The sequence below is a fragment of the Leguminivora glycinivorella genome, chromosome 8, assembly GCF_023078275.1.
Source record: "Leguminivora glycinivorella isolate SPB_JAAS2020 chromosome 8, LegGlyc_1.1, whole genome shotgun sequence".
NCBI lineage: Eukaryota > Metazoa > Arthropoda > Insecta > Lepidoptera > Tortricidae > Leguminivora > Leguminivora glycinivorella.
In genome coordinates this window covers 17,998,281-18,025,592 of record NC_062978.1, presented here as the reverse complement: position 1 = coordinate 18,025,592, position 27,312 = coordinate 17,998,281, and the positions used below count along the sequence as shown (strand labels likewise).

At 36.6% G+C, this 27,312-nt stretch overlaps 1 protein-coding gene across 1 annotated transcript in view; it reads left to right on the top strand.

The window, feature by feature from the left end:
• Positions 1 to 343: 343 nt before the first annotated feature.
• The window catches only part of LOC125228876 (protein O-mannosyl-transferase TMTC1-like), a 100,201-nt gene continuing 73,232 nt past the window's right edge, over positions 344 to 27,312 (top strand). Inside the window, exon 1 of the mRNA XM_048133575.1 lies at positions 344 to 675. Coding sequence (XP_047989532.1) covers positions 344 to 675 — 332 coding nt within the window. The remainder of the gene's footprint in view (positions 676 to 27,312) is intronic.

The window sequence follows — 27,312 nt, the reverse complement described above, 5'->3', positions numbered from 1 at the left end:
TTGTTTTTACTAGTTTATGTTAACGTATTTAGTTAAGAGGATGCTTCAGTAAAAAATTTCAATTGTTCATACCTATTTATATCATGCGCCATTTTTTTAAAAAGGAGTCATTCAATGAGCGTTCGAAGCGAGTGTGTGTGCTGTGTGTTCATTACATTACGGGCCGAATTATTTAATATAAAAAATAATTGTTTATTTCAATTTGTGAAATTATCTAAGTGATTACATTTCTTATGTCCTATACACCACGGTTAAGAGATTCACCCGTATTAGCTTTACACGCTGCAGGTATGTGTACAAAATATGTATTAAAATAGACCTCTCTCTTGTTCCAGTAACCTAAATGTGCAAGTTCCGAAATGTGACACTGCGTGTACGAACTCTCAAGATGAAGCGACGAGCGGCGGCGACCCTGCCCATGGTGCGCGAGGAGTCACCACGCTTCAACCGCGACCTGGCCTTATACGGCACGGTGGTCATCACCGCCGTCCTCAGCTATATCAACAGCCTGAATGGCGAGTTCGTGCATGACGACATCCCTGCGGTCGTGATGAACCCGGATGTGATTGGGACGAATTCGCTGCGGAAAGTTTTCGAGAATGACTTCTGGGGTACGCCGATGAGTGATGTGAACAGCCATAAGAGCTACAGGCCGTTGACTACGCTGTCCTTCAGGTCAGTTTTGCTGCTATGTACTTGTTTTTAGAAGCTTAATCAATAACGTTAATAAATATGAGTATGGCAGTCTGGGACAATATAGACCATATTCAGAAATGAAAAATATTGTTCAACACCTACCGCGCTTGAAAAAATATTTTTGTTGCCTAGTGAAATTCAGCTCTGTTAATTTTAATATTTTCTTTCCCAAGTTTTATTTCTATTCTTACCATGCCTTTAAGACACTTTTCGTCAGTCTAGTTAGTGGCTGGAGCATATTTTTTATCATATATTTTTGCACTCTAGACCCAAATTTTCCCTACAAAAAAAACATCACCAATTGTTCACATATATCGCAAATACACATATCGTCACTACTTTAAAAAAAACTTGTATCTTCGTCTGACAATGAAAAGAAAATTGTAGTAAGTATGTATGGAATGCATATAGACTTACTGCGTTTTAACTTTGAGGAACAGCGTGAGATACGAGATTTTTTAAAAGTAGTGACGATAATATGTGTATTCAAATTATATATTCACATAAATTTCAATTCTTTGGATCCATTCGATCCATCCAAAAGAAAAAAATACTATAACTACAGGTACCTACTTACAGTTGATTTTAGTCTTAATGCGCAGGTAATGCTGCTGGTATGATAAACGGTCATCGTTAGACTATCATCCTTGGTAATCAAGGCCGCCTAAATGAATGAACGAATTCTGTAAAATTTTGATTATTCGAGTAAAAATTTCGATTCGCACGCCCAAACTGCATATTAATTCACACAACACAGCCCATACTCGCATCGCACTACACCGGACGACGATGAACGACGTGACACCCTCGGCACTAGTTAACCCGTTCTCTTTCGACATTTCGCTTGAAAACACGTCCAAACGCTTGCGTGACTACGACACTTGTTGAAGTCCCAATTTGAAACAAAGCGGGCTCATGTCGCCAGTCGCTCGAATGTCGACGCGGAATATCAGTTGCAGCGGCACACTATCTTTGGGACAATCGCATATTAATAGGGTTGATCTAGATGATGTTTGTGTTCTAAGATTTAAAACCACAACTTGAATGCTTAATTGTCTTGTCCTAAATAAATAACACATTACAATACAATACAATACAATACTCTTTATTGCACACCTCACATAGTTTACAAGTAATACACAAGAAACAAAACAAATTAAACAGAGGTAACAACAGGCGGTCTTATCGCTGAAGAGCGATCTCTTCCAGACAACCTTTGGGTACTGGAGTTAATATAATCAGAATATATGGTAGGTGGCTCTAAAAATATGAGAAGTAGAATTTAAATACAACCAAACAACACAAAACACTCATTCAAATAGACATACATAAATAAGTATAACCATAAACATACATAAACATACACACATAAATATATATATAAAAAGGTTTATATTCATAGAGAAACAAACAACAGTGTCATTCATAAAATCTAAGGAAGGGAAAGATAGTATTCTTTAAGGTTTGATTTAAACGAGGCAATAGATTGAGAACGTCTTAACTCAACAGGGAGAGAGTTCCACAGTCGTACTAAGTAATCTAGTTAAAATGTTGAACTTTGGACCCCCGTTTCACTCCCTTAGGATGTGAATTTTGAAAAATCCTTTCTAGGTGCTCCTCTACACCTTATGAACCCACTCGTACGTGCCAAATTTGGAGTCTCTAGGACCAGCGATTCAGTCAGTTTCTTCTTTTATATATTTAGATAACCCGCATAACGATAACCTTTGTTTGACATAACGATTGATAGTCATAATGTAATAATTGCCAGATTATTATTAATGTCAAAATTCAATTAAGTCATAAATGTCAAAATTCTGAAACGGTTAACTTTTCATCATCTTCATCAATAGATCATTTCAGCCGCCTTAGGTTAGGTTTCTTTTGTAGGAATCCTGCGTTTCTGAGAAAAACCAAATTATGATTAACGTGGGCAAACGATACATTATGACTTACGACTTTATGGGAAGCAATAGAGAGTACGTAATACAGCTATTGGCTGTCTAATGTACTGCAAACTACCTCAATACTAATTACCTCTAGCAACTATAACACCAATATCACACGCCGTTGACCACGGTCCCGGCGGGCAAGCAAATGAGAAACTGCCTTTATTAACTAAGCCGCCTTGATGGTCATAGAAACAGACAATAACATATTATTAGGAAGTTAGACGACGGGCCAAGCAAAATTGACTTATCATACAAACTTAACCCCCATTTGCCACTCAAATGTATAAAAAATATGAATATAAAATTCGATGCATATAATTAATCTCAGCTTACACTTGTGGGCGTTCTGCCACAGATTTTATGTATTTTATTAATTTTAATGTTTTTATTGTTTTACATTTTACAGTTTTACTTTTTACAATTTTTATTCATCAATCAATTCAAATTAATTACTTATATCAAATCATTTTAATTTTATTTATTTACAATGAATTTAATTATGTCAAATGAATTTATTTTATATCCTAATTATTCAATTAACGATTATGTACATTAATTTTAATTGTTGATTAGCATTTAATGAATTTTACCCTTTTAACCTTTTATTCATTACTATGAAATAATTAATCTGAACTATGAATTATGGAAAATAAAATGTTAATGTCACATATTTTGTATGTTGAAGCGGACAAACAGATTCTTGTTATTAGTAGATAGTTTAGCGCGCGGAGCGACTGAACATAGCTGATAACGTCGCGGCGTGACCGGTTCCCGACCGGCCGCCCTGCGCCCGCGCATGTTCCCCCGCGCGCCGCGCTCACCAGTCTATCTGCCTCTCTGACGCACAGCGCACGTCACCGCGCTGCTCGGTCGCATTCCAATCGCATTCCTTTGTGCACTTGCTCGCGCTTTATACATTTAAGTGCTTTTGCTTTGCCTATCTTGCATTTCTCCTTCTGTAAATTTAAACTGTTCGCTTACGCATGTGTGTGCTCAAGAATAAAGCTTCAAAACGTATCCTGCTTGTTTGCTTTCTACGCCTGGAGCTATACCTACTGCAAGTAAGTGGAACCCGTGGGAGATATCACTACGCATCCCACACACTTAATGATGTTTTCCTTACTTTCAGTGTAAACTGTAAATATCAAATTATATTTTGTACATAAGCACAGTATAATAAACCTACCTACTATTGTACAGTATGGCCAGTATATGTATAGTGTATGTATATATTCGAATCATGTAAATTCGTTAGGAAACACCTAGATTTGTACTCATACCAAGATACAACCCAAATTAAAAGAAATAACCGTAATGTTAACCAACTAAAATTGCCTTTTTCTAAACTAAAACTTGTCACAAGTAGCCCACATTTTATGACTATAAAAATCTACAATCACCTCCCGAACTCTATTAAAGAACTGCAAAACATTAATCAATTTAAAAAAACATCTGAAACAGTTTTTAGTTAACGAGTGTTTCTATAATATGAACGAATATTTTAGTCAGTAAGTGAAAATACAATAGTGCTTTATTTTTTGTAAGGAAATAATGTAATAGTAAGACCAAATGATAATTATTGAATGTATGTTAATGTAACGAAATGTGTAAAATAATGTATATAATCATATTTTAATCTAAGTAATTACCTACTTGTAGCCCTCTATATTGCTGTGCCCTTACAGGGTGTCACATGTATACCTATATGTTCCACTCCACCCAATGCCTGTAATGTGATATGCAATAAATAATTCTAATTCTAATTCTATCTCTCACTCATACAAGCATAAGTACGCGTTCACCTACACGAGCTTAGAATGTGTGGTAGGAACGCGCCTCTTTCATAGATTTAATCGCCAGTGTCCGAGATGTGACATAAGTAAATAATCAGTATAAGTATTGGCAAGATACATATACTGCGCGGAAACGCAGCAGCAAGTGTGATGGGCACCTTTGCGTCGGGAACGATGCTTGGTGGGTTATTTGACTAGTTTAAGTAGTAAAGGAGGATTGATTAGTTCATCACATCATCATTTCAGCCATTAATCGCCCACTGCTGAGCATAGGGTCTCTCCTGCATTTATTAGTTAAGGTTTAGTAACATAAATTGTTGTTTCGTAATAAGTTCCGAAAAACAAATGTGTATGAGCCGGAGATTGAACCCGTGACCTCCAGATTGAAAGATGCACTGTATATCTATGTAATACCTAATAATACAGACTAACCCCGGATTCATAAACGTTCACTAAAGTTATCAAGCCAATAAAGTTCGTTTGTCCCGACGTATTGGTGTGATAGAAAGGGACAAACGAACTTTTCCTCTCACTAGCTCGGAAACACGTGTTTTGTCCTTCAATACCAGCGGGTAAAAACGCATTTTATCCACTAGTGGGTAAAGTAGTTTGACCTTGAATAAAGTCAAATTAACTGCTTTAAAATTGATAAAATTAGGTGAATCTAGTAATAACGATGATTTACCACCTATGGAACTACTAGAAGCAGTGATAAACGCATTTTTTGCGTTGTAGTTTCCTCGCTATAGTGAGAGGAAAAGTTTTGTGTTACACTCGGGTGCAAATGTATTTTACTTCTCGTGTGTTAAAAAACTCGCAAGTTCAGGATTCTATTCTCGAACCACTCGCTTCGCTCGTGGTTCAACTGTAGAATCCTTTCACTTGCTCGTTTTTCAATTCCACACTCGGCGTTAAAATACAACTTTGCCCCCTTGTATAACAAATAACTATTATCGGCTTGATAACGTTAGTGAACGTTTATGAATAACGCTGTGGCTTGCGTGGGCGACGGTCGCGCGATGGTCGCGCGACCGTCGCCCACGCAAGACACGGCGTAAGGGTAAGTATTTATTCTTTATATTTGGAAGACTTCCAAAAAGTAAAAAGCTACCCCACTGCGAGCGTTTAAATTATTGTCGGTAGTTAGTATCTAAGTGTTGTAACCGTAACTATAAAACATGTCACGTTGTAAAGTATTACGGCTAATTTACTGGAAAAACTATTCCTTGTGACATTTTATTACTGTCAGGCTTATAAACGGTTTAGTTTGTCTTGGGGAAATATGATTATAGCTCCGACCACTTTTATAACACAAAATGCATTTATTAAGGGATGTTGGCTAAGTCATGGCTGTATTGTTCCTTGGCGATGGGCGTTGACCGTGGATGGCTTTAATTTATTTATTTCAATTTTGGGAATTGGGAGCGCAGCTATTCAAACACCAGTTCAGATCAAAGACAATTTTTTTTTCTCATGCGACCACAGACTAACCATAGACTATACAACAATGGCAAAGACATAAATATGTACTTATAAATAGGCAGATAGATGGCGATAATATTATTTTTTGACATTTTAACATACAGAGTGGGGCCTGTAACAAAAGCAAAAAATTAAACTGTAAGCTATTCTCCTTATACTGATCAACATTTGTTCAGCGACTTTTAAAAATAACTTGTATTTTGATTTTTATTACCATTGAAAGTTTTTTCTAAGAGGTAATGTATTGCGAATTCTGTTAAGTCTAAAGTGTGACAGACAACGTCAATGACAACAATAATGGTGTACATTGAAGCTAATATTTATTTTGTATGAAAAATAAAAAAATTAAAGACTTCATAATTTTTAAAATTCACTGAACAAATGTTGGTCAGTTTAAGGAGTATATCCTACAGTTCAATTTTTTGCTTTTGTTACAGGCCCCACCCTGTATATCAATCTAAGAATACCTATGGGCCAAATTGTCAATAAACTGAGGGTCAAAAGTTTTAAGCCTGTGTCAAGAGGTGTCACTATGCACTGTGATTACACATTTTAGTTTGACAGTAACTTCTCTATAATACTCGATCCTCTTTGGTCATGGTTAAATAAAAATTACTACTTAGTAGAAGCAAGATCATTTAGTTTTATCTTCTCTGCACACAAGACAGTATACTCGACTACTCGTAGTTATTTGTACAAGAGAGTTTGATATGATATTTTGAGCTTCGTACCTACAAGCGGAAGATTCTACGAAAACTTTAGAATCTTGGGTTAAGTTAAGACGCTACAGGAGCGAAAATTCCAAAATGGAAAAGAGCCCCCCTTTCAATTTGAGAATTTTAGTTGAATATACTAGTGTTATTAACTAGATTTCTAGAAAAAAAATTCCATTCAGAACAACTCAGTTAAAAGATATTGCGAAAAAATCTTTAAAATCGAGTTTCCGATCTCGGATGTTTCCTCCTTTGAGAATCTGAATAACAATGAAATAACCTATGTCGGACCGTTTAATTTTTTTGGCTAATTGTTACTAATTTTGAATATCATATCTTTTTGTTTTTGGAAATTTTTGATGGCTAGAGCCAGTCTATTTTTAAAGACGCTCATCAAACATTTCCAAAAAAAAAGGTGTGGTATTCAAAATTGGTAACAACAAAAAATCAAAACGGTCCGAAACAGATAAAATAATAATAATCTGTGTTGAAAATATCATTGTTCTATCTTCAAAAACCAGGGAGGAAATAGTCGAGAGCGTTTGTATGGAGAATCGATTGACCGAACTAATACGACAAATTATACGAACGTTTTCGAGAAAATACGATGGAAAACTATTATGCACTACATCTGTAGGGTATTATAAATCGTCAAAAATTTTATTCATGTTACTTGCTGTTCCCTAGCCAGCTCGTGTTCCCGTTATATTTGAACAAACAGAACATCACGTGCCTCAATTTGGCATTCCCCAGGGTGCAATTATCAAGACGTTGGTAATTCGTCTCGCTCGAGCATCATGGAGTATTAAGTGACACAGATTAATATCAGCAATTTATACCGTCCGACGCTTAATTTGACCGCGGGAGGATCGTTTATCATTCGCTTTCGTTGCAATAAAGTGTACGCCCTGAAATATACGGTTTTGAAAATGGTGTTGTGTGATTTTCAATAGTTATTATTATTTTTAGGGTTCCGTAGTCAACTAGGAACCCTTATAGTTTCGCCATGTCTGTCTGTCCGTCTGTCCGTCCGTCCGTCCGTCCGTCCGTCCGTCCGTCCGTCCGTCCGTCCGTCCGTCCGTCCGTCCGTCCGTCCGTCCGCGGATAATCTCAGTAACCGTTAGCACTAGAAAGCTGAAATTTGGTATCAATATGTATATCAATCACGCCAACAAAGTGCAAAAATAAGAAATGAAAAAAAAAATGTTTTATTAGGGTACCCCCCCTACATGTAAAGTGGGGGCTGATTTTTTTTTTCATTCCAACCCCAACGTGTGATATTAGGGATTGCAGTACCGGTACTGTTTTAAAGAACCGGGATTTTCGGTACCGGAGCAATGTGGAACCGGGATTTCCCGGGATTTTCGGTACTTTCGGGACTGGTCAAATTTTTTCGCTTTTTCAAATATAACAACATATTTTTTGGCATTTTACATCTTTTATTATTATATTTCCATAACCAAACCGCACCGGCTTCGCTCGGCGTATTATTTTATCTGCCTTTTTTTATTACAATGAATTGGGAGTCGGAAGAGCAAGCAAAAAATCCTGAAGAATTCCGCCTAAACCATAGGCACCAATGGTTACCGTTGCAATACGTTGCTCCGATTAAGCGATCTGCCATTTCTGGGAGATATTTAATCGCTTAGTAAAAGAAATAAGACAAATACTATTAAAGAAATGTAATAATTGATTATAGACCGGCAGTAAAACCTCACAAATTTTCCCCAAACATGTAATTTGAAGCAAAGAATGTAAACTAAAGGAAGCAAAACATTTACTATTTTTTTGCTAGGCAGAGAGAACGTTCTCGAGAAAATTAGTCATTTTCTGGAAATTTCTGTGGAATACCGTAATACCACAATATATGTAAACATTTTTTAAAAGTTAAGCATGTTTATAACAGCTATCCTTAAAAGTTAGACGTATAAGAGCGACAATTCCACCATACATTATTTTGTTATAAGTCGATCGGTACGTACGGGCAGGGTTTTCGATTGAAGCTCTTAAGCAGCGTGATTTTTACCGACCGATTTTAGCACATGTCGTCATGTTTTAATAATCAATTTATAATAACAAAACCTTAATCATTCCTCAAGAATCACTATTCATACATATGTGAAAAACGCATAAACATCCGTTTAATAGTTTTTGAGTCTATCGCAAAATTCGCGAACACAGTTTTATAACATGCAGAGAAATGAGTCAAATGAGAAATGAGATTGCGAGAGAAAAAATAAATACACAAATTCATATAACAAACCTTCACCAAAAATACAAAACTCAACTACTGAGCTGGCTAGTGGGGCTAGCCAGTGGCCACCGCGATACCCTCGGTTTTTATGTTATTATAAATTGTTTATATGTTATTATAAATTGATTATTAAAACATGACGACATGTGCTAAAATCGGTCGGTAAAAATCAAGAGTTTCAATCGAAAACCCTGCCCGTACGTACCGATTGACTTTTAACAAAATAATGTATGGTGGAATTGTCGCTCTTATACATAAATGTAGATCTAGAAAATAAGTCGGGGATGGCTTATGAGTTATGTCTAACTTTTAAGGATAGCTGTTATAAACAAATTAACTTTGAAAAAATGTTTACATATAATGTGGTATTCCACAGTAATTTCCAGAAAATGACTAATTTTCTCGAGAACGTTCCCTCTGCCTAGCAAAAAAATAGTGCACCATCTCAAATGTTTTGCTTCCTTTAGTTTACATTCTTTACTTCAAATTACATGTTTGGGGAAAATTTGTGAGGTTTTACTGCCGGTCTATAATTAATTATTATATTTCTTTAATAGTATTTGTCTTATTTCTTTTACTAAGCGATTAAATATCTCCCAGTAATGGCACATCGCTTAATCGGAACAATGTATTGCAACGGTAACCATTGGTGCCTATGGTTTAGGCAGAATTGAAATAATAAATAATAATAATAATAAGAATTCTTCAGGACTTTTTGCTTGCTCTTCCGACTCCCAATTCATTGTAATAAAAAAGGCAGATAAAATAATACGCCGTGCGAAGCCGGTGCGGTTTGGTTATGGAAATATAATAATAAAAGATGTAAAATGCCAAAAAATATGTTGTTATATTTGAAAAAGCGAAAAAATTTGACCAGTCCCGAAAGTACCGAAAATCCCGGGATTTTCCAAGTTGATTTCCCGGTTCTTTGCTCGGCCAAAAATCCCGGGAATTCCCGGTACTATCGGTACCGGTATTTCCCGGGAGCAAACCCTATGTGATATATTGTTGGATAGGTATTTAGAAATGAATAATTAAGGGTTTACTAAGATCGTTTTTTGATAATATTAATATTTTCGGAAATAATCGCTCCTCAAGGAAAAAAAAGTGCGTCCCCCCCCCTCTAACTTTTGAACCATATGTTTAAAAATTATGAAAAAAATCACAAAAGTAGAACTTTATAAAAACTTTCTAGGAAAATTGTTTTGAACTTGATAGGTTCAGTAGTTTTTGAGAAAAATACGGAAAACTACGGAACCCTACACTGAGCGTGGCCCGACACGCTCTTGGCCGGTTTTTTATTATGAAATAGGCAGCAAACGAGCAGACGAGCCGCCTGATGGGAAGCAGTCATCGCCGCCCATGGACATAAGCAACATCAGGGGAGCCACTTATGCATTGCCGACCTTTGAGAACCCTAATGCTTCTCGAAGAATCCCATATCATAGTGCAAGGGAACCTTAGAAGGAAGCTCATTCCACAACTTGCACGTTCTGGGCAAAAACAAGCGAGAGGCCCGTTTGTTCTTGGTTTGCCACGTGTCGAGAAAGTGAGGTTGTCTACAAAGTTCATACTTTGTTTATTGTTGATATTGAATAGGGTTACATTTATTATAGATTTTTTCAACTGTCCGGAGCTCAAATACATTATATTTAACTCATGGCTTTAACGACAATTAAGTTAAAATAACGTGACCAAAGACAGTTTCTGATGTAATAATAACCTAACCACAAAAATATAATTTTGAAAAAACCCCGACTGCGACATAGTTGACCGATTTTCATGAAACATGGCTAAGAACACTCCCGACTAACTCAGCTTTCAGACAAAAAAAACTAAATCTAAATCGATTCATCCGTTCGGGAGCTACGATGCCACAGACAGACACACACACAGACAGACAGACACACACACAGACAGACAGACAAACAGACAGACAGACAGACAGACAGACAGACAGACGGACGGACGGACGGACGGACGGACGGACGGACGGACGGACGGACGGACGGACGGACGGACGGACGGACGGACGGACAGACAGACAGACAGACAGACAGACAGACGGACAGACAGACACGTCAAACTTATAACACCCCTTCGTTTTTGCGTCGGGGGTTAAAAACTATATTTTCTTAATGATTTTTTTTACTGAAATCCAACAATTTCAGACGCTTTAAATGAACTCTGCTCAACATACATACGCTACTTGTACTTGACACCCCTTTGCGAGCACAACCACAGATAAGATAATTAGGTACTTTGAAAAGCTTAAATACCTGAAAAGGATAATGCCATGCATTAAAAAGGCACATCTTTGTCCCTCAATTGCTGTCAAACCTCACTTTTGTAGGAAGTCTCTATTGTGTACGCTATTAACTATTATTTATTCATTGATTATGCCTATAGAAAGTCATTTTGTATATCAGATATGCTTCAATTCTGAAAAACTATAAGCCATTTGTCTAGAGGGCATAATACTTTTATTGTGTCATTAAAACTATTCAATAAGTGATTATACATTTGGGGGTTGACCGAATAGAGGGTAATTTTCCACATTGTGGATCATAATGGACGATATAATGCGGCCGTGTTTCAAAATTGGATGGCATCAGAATTGCTTTAAAAACTGTGATTGCGCATCTAAACTCATTTTGTGGTAATCTAATTTATGAATCAAAGCAGAATTATTGTGCGTAATAAACCTCCGGTGCGGAAGGCTGTTATGTTATTTTAAACGAAATAAATGCCATGTCAAGAAGAAAATTGAATAACCAAATGTCCAGAGCTGACCCTGTAGCCGAATGGCATTTCTGCGACGCGAAATGCCGCAGAAATGTAGTCTGGCTCTGTCACGAGAAAGAGATATTATGGTGAGCGTTTCGTGAGCGTTTGTGCATTCGGCTATGCTCACTGGAATCAAATCAGAAGTCCTCTCTTTAGCATACGTAATAGCTTTTATATCTGGGCACTGTGGCAAAACGACTCTAAATCAACAAAAACTGAGATTGTTTTGATGTCCACACGTGGAGCCAAAAAATACAGACGTATATTTAAGAAAAACATCATTGCCTTCCAGAAATCCATTATCACAATAACGTTTTTTCAATAAATACAGCACTGCAAATACAGTTTCCTCTTTTGTAAAACTGAAAATAACTTGTTTACTTTTTTTTTTGTGAAAATATACTACATTATCTTCCTTACGTGAGCAGTTCTCAAAAAGTTTGTACATAGCCACGTCAGCAAATTTTAATTGATCCTATTTTGTTACCAACATTTAGTAATATAAGTCGACTTTCGTGAGATATCCTATATAGGATAATTGTTATAATTAAGAAAATATAGATACTAGAGAACCTTAATGACGAAATAAAACTTAGCGGCTCTTAGTTTTATTTCTATAGGAGCCTTAATTCCGCTTTGACAACTAGTTCCAAAAGTGGTCGTAGGCTCCGGACATAATAAAAAAAAAATCAGTTATTAAATACCTATTGTGTGCTTACCACGAATAACCGTTCCTGTAATTACATTACATTACAAATGATACCTTAAATTACAAATGAAAAAAAAAAAAATTATACATAAGTACATAAATAAACAATCTAGGCCCATAGGTAGGTAATGACGGAAATTGTTGAGATGATTGTCTAGTACAGGGTCCCAGTTCCGTCTTCGCATGCGGAGGCCCTGTTATGTCTTTAGGTACCTTGAGAGGTAAGGGGTGGTAAGGGTGAGCCCTTAAGGAAACAATACGTATAACTGATATTCGTACTTTAACTTTTAATCGAAACATTAACTTGCGAGTGTGGTTTTCCCCATTTGATATTTAATTTTGATGCAGTTATTTTCAGGAAACAATATATTTAGTCCCAACGGCCTCATCATTATGAGATGATAAATGGTATAAACTATTGAATCGGAATCACTAGTTTTACGAAAGTGACTGCTAAGTATCTGACCTTCCAAAGTAGGCCTTATTGGGATTAGTCTGGTCTCCTCAGGATATTTTCCGTCACCGACAAATATCGAATGACATTTCGTTCTTAAGTTTTTGAAAAACTCATTGGTACGAGCCGTGGTTCAAACCGGCGACCTCTAGATTGAAAGTCTCTTACCGCTAGGCCACCGGGTGGCGTCATGTGAAAATAACACACAAGTAAGAGTACTTTTATACATTCAACATAACCAGTTTCATAATAAAGGTATAAAATTCAAGTATAAAGGCATTTTAAGGAAATATTTTTATAATACATTTAGGTCCTTTGCTGTCTAAGCGGGGTCGGGTCGGATACACAATAAAAATATTATATCCATTTGAGTATTTTGCTATCTTTGCTCGTTTTGTCGGTGGATAATGTTATAGAATGTGATCGATTTGTCGATCTCTCCATAAAATACCTCAAAATACTTGTGTTGTGTAGAGTTTTCCGTAAAATCTCATCAAGAGAAAACAAACAAACCTAAATTATATTACATTTTGATACAAAGTGACTTTATTATTTAATCATAAAAGTTTAATTGGATCAAGTTCCCAGGATAGCTTCGTACATGATATGGTTTTTGTAATAAACACGAGTAGGTTTATGTATGACCTAAAATGCGTTAGACCAAAGAGGTTTGGGCTATTGTTGACAGGCTGGCTGGTTTCAATGTTGAAGGATATTTGAATGGAATGTTATGACGGATAACTCAAATAAACAACATTGTCAGAGGAGGCTGTTTTTATAGATTTGTTTTGTGTTACATTATTTATTAAAGTATTTCAGTATATCTACACAGTGTCAGGGGCGGGTCACTCCGCGATTCTATCGCCGCGCTACAAGTAAGTACATACATACCGGTGGCCGCGAGTTCGCTGTTGCTGACGACCTTTGCGCGGCGCAATAAAATTCAATGTCCGCTGCTTGCGTCCGGTCCCTTTCTTAATGTAGGTAAGAATTTAGAATGGCGACATCAAAGGAGTGGGCCTTCTGTACTTGTACTATTATATATTCTGTGACAGTGTTTCAGTGTTTCAAACAAAGTTAAATTCTTCAATGAATAGATACAATACAAATCCATAATCAGATTGGCGACAAAAGTTTCCAATAAAACAATCCTGTTTTTTTTTAATACTACGTCGGTGGCAAATGAGCATACGGTCCGCCTGATGGAAAGCGGTCACCGTAACCTATGGACGCCTGCAACTCACGGAGTCTCTCACGCGCGTTGCCAACCCATTAGAAACTTTGTACACTCATTTTTGCTGTGTTATTAAGTACACAGCAAAAAGGAGTGTACAAGTCTGTAAAGTCTGTTTGTCAATTTAATCTTAAGTAGGTATGCCATATGCGTTTGTATAAATAATATACATTTTGTAAGCAATATTCGCTATGTTCTAAACCTCTATATTTCACATGTCCGCTAAAGATCCTAACTTGCGCCGCAAATCCCACAATGGCTTCAGCTTTATCCCTTATGTTGGCCATACATTCGCGTCTCCCTTGGCTTTTACTACCAAGGTAAACCCTCTCTCTAATTTATGTAAGATGCAGCGGTCGTGCGTCCACTTTGTTTTTATATTTATGTTTAGATGTTACATTTGTTTAGGAACTGTTGGAGAGAGGAAACGTCAACTAGTTGGTTCTAAAGTTATTCTAAAATATAAGTCGAAGATGTCACAGATCCTAATATTTTGGATTATTTAAACTCACTAGCAGATCCTGATACTATTTGCTTGTGTTAACTAATCCTGGTGATAAATAATATTATAACCCAAAAATCGCATAACATACAAGTGAAAAAACCTTCAAACTAAAACGTAATGGACATTTTGGAACAGTTTTTTACAGTCAATCTCGTAACTCTATGCGCAAAACCAGGTCTTTGACGTCTAGCAGATATCGGGTCGGTATTATTGTAATAGTAAGACTTCGTGAAACAATCCTAATTATTTTAGTAATTATCATTGTAATTTTCCTATAGGTACCTACGAGTATATTGGTCTAGCATCCCTAAGAGGCTGCTAGTGAAAGTAAGGTTCATAAAATTCGTTAGGGTTATCAACGTCTTATAGACTCTGCCACAGTGTTTACTTATTTCATGAATCATGAATGTGATAGCTAAAAATTGTTCGTAGGCTTTTCGCTGCATACCCATTTTCTCATGTTATCGGCTACGATCGTAGCGCGTAGCACGGATGGCACTGAATGTGTTGATTGTGTTGTGTTATGTTCACTGATATCCGTATGTATGTTTTATAGGTACCTAGTGTATACAGAGTGGGGCCTGTAACAAAGGCGAAGAATTGAACTGTAGGATATTCTCCTTATGCTGATCAACATTTGTTCAGCGACTTTTAAAAATTATGAAGTCTTTAAATTTTTAATTTTTCATACAAAATAAATATTAGCTTCAATGTACGCCATTATTGTTGTCATTGACGTTGTCTGTCACACTTTAGACTTAACAGAATTCGCAATACATTACCTCTTAGAAAAAACTTTCAAGGGTGATAAAAATCAAAATACAAGTTATTTTTAAAAGTCGCCGAACAAATGTTGATCAGTATAAGGAGAATAGCCTAGAGTTCAATTCTTCGCCTTTGTTACAGGCCCCACTCTGTATATACTCTTAATACCTAGATAATTGACGTCTAGTCTTTATTTCACGTCTGTGAGATAAGACTCGGGTAGTTTAAGATTATCAAATTTGTTTTCTTAAAATGTCATCTCATGTATAAAATAAAGATTTGTATACTGCCACTGAAAAAACTATGACTTGGAGGATATTTAACTTTTGATGATACTGCGTGTGTGTCTTTCATCCCGTAGATACTTTGTTAAGGGCCTCGGCTATCGGTTTGCTGACCGATGCGTATTCATCTAAGTCACAGTAATATCATTGACATCATTGTAGCGTTCCTTCAAAGCGCATCAAAGGTGCATGTTCCGTCGAAATAATATAAATGAACCTTTGAAATCTTTAGTCTAGTTGGATTACCTCGTTAGCTTCTGGAATTCCAACATTGAGCGAAGCTTACTGGCGTGGCTGCGTCCAATTAGGTGTTCGCTATTTTGGCAGCTGAATAGACATGAGCCGAATAGGCTTGGCTGGAAGTGGTCGAAACTTATCTGAGGCTAAAGTAGTATGTGATGCACTTAGTAGAGATTTATTATTATGGTGTTGACGTGTTATATAAGGTATTTTGTATAAGTATTTAAGTGAAACCCTCGCTTCGTAGGTTAATCTGATTAGTAAAGACGATACAGGAGGGGTCAATTCTCCATACCAACGCTCTCGACTATTTTCTCCCTGGTTTTTAAAGATAGAGCAATGATTTTTTCAACACAGATTAATATTTATTTATTTTTATCTGTGTCGGACCGTTTTCATTTTTTTGATATTCTTTTTTTTAAAGACGCTAGAGCTCATCAAAAATTTTCAAAAACGGCCTTATTGATTATGGCGAAAAAAAGTTGTGGTATTCAAAATTGGTAACAATTAGCCAAAAAAACTAAACGGTCAACACAGGTTATTTCATTATTATTCAGATTCTTAAATTTTGTTACGATTGATTAAGTTTTGAAGAAGGAAACAGTCAAGAGCGGAACCTTGATTTTTAAGATTTTTTCACAATATCTTTTAACTGAGTTGTTCTGAATGGACATTTTTTTTTCGATAAATCTAGTTAATAACACTAGTATATTGATCTAAAATTCCCAAATTGAAAGGGAGCTCCTTTCCATTTTAGCATTTTTGCTCCTGTAGCATCTTAAGTGATGTGTATAAGTATTTACATAACTATACTAAGTATAGTCACTTCAATCTATTATGAAATGCCGTTGATGATAATCGAACTTCCCTATATGGCCTTTCAATATTTATTTTTGTAGTTTAGTATAGGTATTGTAATCCGGATTTTACTCATATTCACCATTATACTAACTCTCGGAAGCGCAGACTGTTGCGCAAGCATTTATCGCGAAATTTATTATTATTATTTATTCCCATAGTTGCGTAAGTTCATAGGTTTTTAAAAAAGTTGGCCATGCGCAGGTTGTCCCTTTGGATTTACAGGCGTCCACAGACTACGGTGGCTGTTTATCATCAGGCGCGCTATATGCTTGTTTGCCACCGTCTTGGAATAAAAATAATATAGTCAACCATTCCAGCAGCAAAGTTGGCATGAGTTATTTGTATTCTGAATATCCTGGCAGCCTGGCACGCGCTGGCACCGAGTCTATTTAGTCATAATAATTACCTCCCAAATAAATGTTGGCCCATAAAGGAACGGGCTTGCGTGATATATGGTTCTTTGGAAATACAAATGCTAATTAAACTTCTAACTGAAAAAAATAGCTTTTGTAGAATAATATATAAGTATATTATTTAGGTACATAACGAATACTTACTTCTTTCCGTTGTCTTATTTTTCGTTCCCATAAAATTGTTGGCCAAAGAAACACTACTCAAAAAATCTTTTTAACGAATCTTCTTTAACGAGCTTATTATAGTAGTGGTAAGAAAAATATACTCTCCCGGTCGGACGATTCTGGCAACGTTTGGCTCGCATTGATGCGTAGCAATTATTAGGGTTCGTACAGCTTGATGATGTCCTTTTGCGTGCGCTACTGTACTTAAATTCCTAGATGATTTCGTCATTTTTGACTTAACCTCTGTCGAACTTTGGTCTAGTAGAAAGTATCTTTTCTGTACGTATCTAGTTAGTCTACTATGTATTATTTATTCTGTTCAGGCTATAAGCGCCTATCGCGTTGTTCACATACCCAATATTCAGTTGATTTTAATCGACTCTCGAGGCATGAAGTATTCGTATTCGTCATTTTTTCAGCATTTTGTAAATGTTGTTACTCAGTCACTGAACTAAACCGGTGGCTCTCTGAAATGTAGACCTTCCCGATATGCTTAAAAAAACGCAAACGTGTAAAACACTTAATTATTTAAGTCACGCTCATCTTACTTGCATAGGTGCCATATACGCTATTGCATCGCACTAAAGTCATTTATGACAATTTCCCATTTTAGAAAATTACAAAAAAAGGCTCGACAAAAAACAAACTTAATCTAGTCGCATCATTTGACGAGAATCAGTTGAGAATTGCAATAGAAGAAGAACATCCGGATTGCAGAAATAGTAAGTCGAGTTAAATCTTAGACCTACGCTGTTGTGTCGCTGCGGTCAATTAAATAAAGTTTAGATTGAGTGTTGTCGTTTCACACCACAACGTGGCATGACGGAAAAAATAAAATGGCGCCACACAAGTTTCCAGTGATGTAAAATATGTAACTATAATTTTGCAATATTAAAACTATAACAACGAGTCGGACCCACGGACCACCGTAAAGAGTGCAGGACAGGGTTCAGGCAGACCTAAAGAGAGATGGCGGGATGACTTGGACGCCTTCTATCCACATGACAGAGTTGAATGGAGAAAGCGAGGCCTTTGCCCAGCAGTGGTACACTACACCAGCCAAGTAAAAAAAAAAAAAACAAATCGCAGAATTAGAATCGGCTTCCACCTGCCGCGTGCGTGGAAAACCTAGAATTATTAATTCAGTCTGTAAGCTCCGTACGTCATCATTCATAGCTGTACGCATCTCCTTTCACGCACAGAGTTAATAGCAGAAGACACGCAAACGGTTTTTATTGGAGTTTCTTGATGTAAGCCATGAGCTGGTAGCGGTTAATCTATGGGCTTGCATCTGCCCTAAGTACAGTCAACTAATTGGAACCTTAGTCCACTGTAGAACTATGTCATAGTGACGTTATAAATCAGATTGTAAGAAATCTCTTACTGTTTGTCATTTTGACATGGTTGTAGAGTGGCCTAGGGTGCCAATTAGTTGACTGTATATACTGTCGACGTCAGTTGACATTTGACATTAGATGTTCATCAAGAGTACCCACCATTGTCAATTTTGTTGGTTTTGAAGTCATGAAAGTACTATGGTCCTTTCAGACTATGGTCCGTTTAGGACTGATTCAGATATTTCAAGGTTTGTTTTGATGTTGTAAATTAACTATCACTTCGATCAATTCGATTCATCATCACCTTCTTTGCGTTATAACGGCAAATTGCCAAGGTTCATGGCAGCCTGGGCACCGCCTTGACAACTAGTCCCTAGAATTCGCTAGTTTTTATCCGACTATTTATCCCCTCTGGGTTGTACCTATAGTAGTCGTTAGTAAACTAAGTCGTTGTTGGTACCATCGGTATGAAAGTCAATTTAACTCATGTCTCGGCATAATCAGAGATGATGGCAAGAGGCCTGATGGAGTGTCCTTGGTCCCTTGTAGTATGGGACGAATGTTAGTGTGGGATGCTACCTGTGTAGACACATTGGCACCGTATCATCTCCAACGGACCAAGATAAAAGCGGCCGCATCGGCAGAAAGTGCCGAAATTTTCAGTTCAGTTCAAATATATTTATTTCTCTAAGATTACAAATCACTTAAGCGAGAAACAAACAACATTTAAGTAATTACATAAATTACAAGTAAGCCATAAGCGAGCAAAACTTTTGAAACGTAATAAATACAAAAGTCTTGGCAAAGAATACCTTTTTGTACCTTTTGGCGTAAAAACTCTAGGTCTATGGGGTCCCAGCGCAAACAAGTTGTTCACAGAAATCGCGAAGCGTCTGGTTGAGGTAACTGGTGACCAAAGAGCTGGTTATTTCCTTGCACAGCGTATCAGCATTGCGATACAGCGAGGAAATGTCGCCAGTATCTTTGGTACAATGCCTCAAGGGCCAATTCTAAACATTAGCTAGCTTTTAAGTGTCTTAGTTTCTTATATAATTATGTAAATGTTCATGTAAATAAAGATTTTTCGGTGTGACTCAATTTGATTATGTTAAGCAAATTAGGTACCTACATTAACCGCTCCGCGGTTGTCCATCAGCCCACATCCCGAAGGAGCAGATTTAGCGTCGCGCCAGCATTCCATCCGTCACGTGCCACCGTGTGACTGTCGCTGATATTTTTGTAAGCTTCTTTTGTTTAAAATTAATGTCTTTGTAATGAAATGCGACGTCTTCCAAAGCCGAATATATTTCGTGTTTATTACCATTACGTGAATGGCGGTATTGCGTTTCAAAGGAATTTTAGGCAAGTTACAGACGTGTTGTTTGATTATTTTCGTTGTTGAAAATTTTATACGTGATTTTAACTTCGTTGATATGTATAACTTTCTCTTTCCACCTTTTCCTTTCCAAAAATAAAAAGGTTTACGAATTTCACTACTCACTTTCCTCGCGCGTTCCTAGCACACATATATCGCCGTGTGCCTGCTATACGGTCACAATTCAAAAAACCATTTTTTCGAGAAATCGCGTCTCAAAGTTTTGAGAGTATAGTTCAGGCTGTTAAATAGGATCTTACTTCTTGAGTTTTAGGTCTATGAATTTGAAATTTAGCTTTTTTTACTCAGAATGATATAACCCTTCATAATATCACGCCACTTTTCACTAAAAAAATTTTTTTTTTAAGATACAAGGCCTGAAAGACAGGTATTTAGAGTTATGGCTGTATTGCAGAAACATTTTTTTAAGATTTTGAGATGCGTCCAAAATTAAACGAGATTATTGGATAAAGGTATCATGCAAATATATATGAAAAAACACCATATAGTTAAAATAATTTTATTTATGAATTTTTCCAGTACCGATAGCAATAATTATGTGTAACTAGCTTATATTCATCAACATTATATTACGTCATTACCAAATATTATTAATAATTTAAAATTGAAACAAATAAAACTTTGTAGCTTACGTATCTTGGTGTCACCCTGGATAGAAGCCTGAATTTCAAGGAACACCTGACCAGCCTATCTGCGAAGCTCAAGACCCGGAACAGCATCATTCAGAAGCTTACTGGAACTACCTGGGGTGCCAACGCAGCAACATTTCGGACAACCGCGCTATCCCTAGTCTAACTCCTCTGCCGAGTACTGCTCAGCGTGGTTAAACAGCACCCATACTGCCGCGGTAACGCCCAGCTGAACCACACTATGCGACTCATCAGCGGCTACCTAAAACCAACTCCCACACACTGGTTGCCGGTGCTGAGTCATATTTTACCTCCAAACTTCCGCCGAGAAAATTCCCTTTTTCGTAAAATCGCCAAGATTCGGAGCAGACACAAGTTTACCCATCCACCGAGACCTCGACGCGCTAAAGTCTCTCAGACTGAAGTCTCGACTACCCCCCGATATTGAATTCCACTAAAGTGGGTCACAAGTAAGCCCCTTAGCGGCATGGATAATGGACTGGGTAGCCAGAGCTCTTCCTACAGAGCTGTTAGAATTCGATACTGGGACCCGACCAGTGGGATTTAAGGAGCCTCGACAGGTTTGGTGTCGGCTGAGCCGTATCAGGACAGGCATCGGCACTGCTCAACTCTGTGGTGCAGATGGGGATGGCGCGAGTCAGCGGAGTGACAATGTGGCCACCCAGATCCGACGGTGCACCATATAGCCTTCGAGTGCCCCATAACCAAGTTTAGCGGAAAAAGGGCAGATCTTAAGACACTTTCGACAAATGCCGTTGAATATCTTAAGTCTAGTTTTTCAATAATTTAAGTAGAGAACAACGTGTAACTCGTGCAAACCATACGATAAATAAATTCAGACTGGAAAAATAATTATGATAGTAATGAGCCATATTAGTCAACTCAACTTTGTTTTCTTACAAGTACAGTTCACTTGTAAAAAAACAAAGTTGAGATTTGTTTAATCATTTTGTGTAGTAGTTTCGGCGTCGGGCTGGTAATTTTGTAATAATAAGTGTGATACTGACTGCTGTGACACAATATTTAAAGGGATTTATCGCAATTATCACTCAAATTTTTAGGACGCAACTCAAAACTTATATTTAAAACGTGTGCTATACAGCCACAACTCAAAACGGCCGTCGGTTTACATGCGAACAGACTGGCAAGTGGCCATATTGCAGGGAATCTTCTGACATTTTATGGTCAATTCCATACGGCCACTTGTGAGAAAAAGGCTTTTAAGGACCTTTTTTGCTATGGCTCTCGAAATAAGGTCGTAAATTGAACGATTTTGAATACGAATCTGCAATAATCCAGAAAATTAAAAATTTTGAGTTGTGGCCGTATAGCAGGCACACGGCGATATGCTTGTATGAGTGAGATATGTTAGGTTGACTGTTCGCGTTTTTGACAGGCGGTAAACTGTGAGGTAACCGAGAGGGGGTGGGCGGCGCTTCCAGCGGGGAGCGGAAGTGGCCATACTGAACTATAGTACTCTTTATTATACTGTGGAATGACAGTATATTTAGTGAGAGACAGTATGTTTGGTCATGAAATGAAATGAAATGAAATGAAATATGAAATGAAATGAAATGAAATGAAATATTTATTTTTCCAAGTAGGCATATTACAATGCGCTTATGAACGTCAAATAAAACTACGCCGGCTCTAACCCTACGCCTCAGCCTCGAGAAGATTTCAGTCCCCCCTCAGTAGGAGGAGGGTATCCACTATGGGACCGGCAAGAAACTCGGCGGGCCACTTCTTTTCAAAACATTACATCTTATAATTAACATGCATTAAAAAAAACAAGATACAATTTAATAAGCAAAAGTATTCATAAAAAAAAAAATATTAACACAAGAAATTATACAAAGTACAGAGCTATTATGATTATTAATAAGAGATGTTAGAGATGTATGTATAGAGTCTCTAAGTGTCAAAGTACATCTAAAAAAATTATACATGAAGAAAAAAAAAAACGAATAACTAAAATAACTTTAGAGTTGTAAAAGACTCTTGTTGTCTTAAGCAAAGAAAAAAAAAATATATATATATACTTAATCTACTTTTTTCCTTGGAGATGTATATGGTCTCCAAGAGTCAGAAAGAAAATAAACAAACAAGGACCGAACAGAGTGCCTCAACGTAATCTCATTCAAAATTAATGTTACATAGAATAGCATAGCTCCTATTAGCTGAAACAGACCGGTCTTCACAAACGGCACCCGTTCACGAAGTCAGTTTTTAGAACCTATTATTATTAAATCCTGACCAGGAATATATGACTATTATGAGGAGGGCGCTGTTATTCTGGGGTGACAGTTCAGTTTAGTATGAAACAAATAGTTCTTACAAAAATTACGGTACATGGCGCGGAGTCATACTGGTCAGGCTTTAGGTACATTATGTTTTTTAATCTATCATAAGTAAGTCTTTTGTATCTTATCATTCACAGAAATTCACAAGTTCGTTGAACTGTTCAGAAAGTAAAACTCATTATATTCGAGTGAAATAAAATCTGCATAAGAGTGCGTCATTAGTGCAAGAGAGAAACATTCGAACATAAAAGGATATCTTTCCTTTAATACTGCAAACGTAATAAAGAGTTATTATTAGAGATGGGCCGAATATGGACTTTGCCGAATACGAATATTCGGCCGAACATTCGGTTCAGCTTTTACCGAACCGAACATTCGGTTACGCCATGTTTTTAAGGGGATTCATTAAAACTATTAAATGATTGATAATCCTTACATATGTTACTACAACTATGTTTTTATGATTTAGTGGATATCTAAAACTTAGTTAAACAACTCTGAATTCTTCTCAACTCATAAACTACGGGTTTTTAACTTAAAAAAAAAAAAATTGTATTTATATTTTGACGCATAGGTTTCTCTTTTTTTGCAGTTCCTTAAAAAGCTACTAAAATAAGAGCTTATAATGCAATGGAGTTCGTAAGATCTTCATTAGTTATTTACTTTGTTTATTCGGTAAGTATTCGGCAATGCAACCGAATAATTCGGCCCAATACGAAAAATTAAAAACTTGCCGAATACCGAATATTTAGCGAATATTCGGCCCATCTCTAGTTATTATATACAACCGTTTGAAGTCTGCGAGGTCATTATGCACGACCTAGACAGACCTCATTAAGCACGGATTTATGACGTCTTAGGATAATAATATTTAATTACTTTGACCTTCACAAACACTCATCAAATGTTCAATAGGCTACTAGACTCGTATCGAATTTAGCACATCAAGTTATTGTTTTCTGTAGTATTTGACTTAAGAAATCAATATTTATAGCTTGCGGGCATTAAAAGTGCGTGATGACTGCGTATTTTTAATTAAAGATGTGTGTATGTTTTTTTTAATTATGGACTCCGAAAACGGTGTTGGGCAATGGAGTGACGTCACATAATTCAGATCAACTATGGAAATTAAAGGTAGTAATCTGATCCTCCATAGAAGCAACCTCTATTGTATTAAAATTCATAGTCGTTGACGGGTGTGACAATGTGAAATATTTTTTCTAAATGTACTGACGTCATGTCATAGATATTCTATAGATTAATATAGCTTATGTTGTTTTTGCCTGATCACGTAAAAGTAAACTTTAAATAATTTTTTTGCGGGTTTTTAAGTCGTAATAAAATATGGTACTATTTTTTTTCGTTTAATTAGACAGTAATTAATAATATAAGACATACTTTGAAAAAGGGTCAAGTAGCCTATTATTTCATTACTTACTAATCAATACATTTTCAGTAATTATTTCTATTCTTAAAATTTGAGTAAAATACAGCGTTATAAATACGAGTAGATAACTCGGGTATTAATGTTCTTCTCTAACACTACCATAAGACTCATGTAACTATACTATACAGCGTGTGTATACCATACGGACGATTATCTTAATAACGATTAGTATCAGACTTAAGGAGCCTAATAACGTGTTTTTTTAATAGATGAGTTTTTTCATACATAATAATTCAGCACGCAGTCACACGTCCACATCAATTAGCGTACCTACCTAATCGTCATTACGACATGACGTTTATGTCATGTCAAATTAAGTTAGACAATTGCTGCTTGGTCAGATAAAAAAAAGTACTCTTAATTAGTAATACTTTTTAACAAAATGATTATCCTATACGATTTGTATGATCAGATACTATAAATGGATAGATTGCACGCATGGAATACACACGCTGTATATTTACAGTTTTGACTCCCAAATATTTTTTTAAGAACGGATATCTCAATAACCGAATCTTTTATCGAAGATTATAGGAAAGTTTGTTCCTAGTAGTAATTTTAACTAGCTTTAATTGTTTTATAGTCATCACGTCACTAGGATGCATAGTTTTCGAGATATGAGCAAAAATCAGAAGAAAAGGATCTGCAAACCAACCTTTTCGATCAAGATCAACTCTAGCTAGTGGTATGGCCGGGGACTTTGGATTATGTTACGGTCCTAACTATCCCAAACAAAGTTACGGCGTCAAAAATTGTGTAGCTCGCATTTCCCTCTACACCTTTTTATTGCTTGGCATATCGGACCGTTCCTGCCGCAGAGGTTGTCTGTCGCGGTTCAGCGCGGAGACGCTGCAAGTTTGTGGGTAGCGTCGGGATTATCAGGAACGATGCGGCGTCGGTTATTTGAGTAGTATAAGCATTATAAGGATTATTTAGTTAAGGTTTAGTTATGTAAATAAAATTGTTGTTTATAATTAAGTATTTTGTTGATGTCTACTTAAACTGAATAAAATATTTTTTTTTTCTACTCGTCGACTTTAATCTGTCGATTAGGACACCACAGACTAAACTTTAAGTGCTGACTTTTCAGTGTTGGATAGTCTTTGACACATAGTCAACTATAATATTTCATTACAATTCACTTTAGTAAACTGAAAAAAATTCAATAATAGAACTTCATACAAGTTCTATACTAATTTGCGATACCTGGCAAATTTTTCTGCATCTGAAACACATTTTTTTTATCTATCGCGTTATCGACCAATCAGAGACGGTTATTACAAACAATTGGTTGCCAGGTAATTCGATGTTGATGCAACGGTGAACGACGCTATTAACATTAATTTTGACTTGAATAATGATATTTTTTGTCCATTGGTGATGAAGATGATGACTCATAGAAAAAGTATTGTATACAATAGTGATATAATTAAGCTTTTCACTCTCGTACCGTACTATTAGGCCACTCAGAAAGCTTCGTGGCCTAAACATGGTACTCGACTGAAAAGCTCTGAATTATATATCACGATTGTATATTTAAAATACTATTATCGTTTTTAATAGTTAAGTATATTACATTATCTATATTTTCTAAACCGTAATACAATTTAAATTATCAAGTCTAGTGTTTTTAAAACGTCAAATTCTCATGGTAGAGGCTCTGGTCTATTATTCGACGTTAACCCATGCGTGACTGACTTATCGTCTATTCCTACATGTAAAGCAGCCTAATTTGGCGTATCATTCCGAACAAAAGTGTCACACGGTACCGGTCCGTACCGACTTATTCCTACCCTACAGTTACATTCTAACTGGTACCTTTACTGTATTGGGGCACGCAACTCCTTACAAACATACTTCTGCATCCCGTATTTACTAAAACATTGGAATATATACTTTAAACGGTCGGGAAAAGGTGCTGGGTTAATAGTTTAATATGTAAATATGTGATTTGTATTGACCTGATGCGTGCCTTTGACGTTTTTCAGTCCTGAATTATGTCATTACGAAAAATATCGATAAATATAAAGAAAACTTTCTTGTATTGAAGGTACAAGTGTATAAAAGAAGATACAGTTGATGCGAGACTTCATTAATCTGGAATAATCTCGTCTTACTTTATGTAAAAGAATGTGTTTATTTCAAGCTAAACACACACGGAGTCACTTCGCCGGAAGGAATCTGAGATACCTAATGTATTGGGTTGGTAAGAAAGTAATGAGCGATCGATTGAATTCCACATAAAATTTTTGAGAGAGTTCTAGAATCTTCTATGGTCGAAAGTATATAAAGGGCGAGTCGCACAGTTTCTCGTCAGTCATTCACTAGCTGTCGCCGAGCTAATATAAGGAAGAAAATGGACGAATTAAAAGTGCATGTAAGGCATTGCTTACTATATGAATTTCAGTCTGGCCATTCAGCCGCCGAAGCAGTGCGTAATATATGTCAGCGTGTTGCTCCTGAAGTTGTGTCTGAGGCCACGGCGAAACGATGGTTCCAGCGGTTTCGTAGTGGTGACTTTTCATTATCAGATCAACCTAAGTCTGGTCGACCGGTGAAGATTGATATAGCCAAATTAAAAACCTTAATTGAAGGAGATCCGAGGCTAACGAGTCGTACTCTTGCTACCGAGTTAGGCTGCTCTCATGTCACCATAGATACACATTTACACGAGTTGGGAAAAAACTACAAATACAGTGTTTGGATACCGCACGAACTTGATAGAGATCAACTAAACCGCCGTGCCGATATCTGCATACAACTTCTGTCTTTTCGCCGCACATTCAACTGGTTGGACCATCTTATCACTGGAGATGAAAAATGGGTCTTATATATAAATCACACACGCAAACGTCAGTGGCTAGCTCCAAAC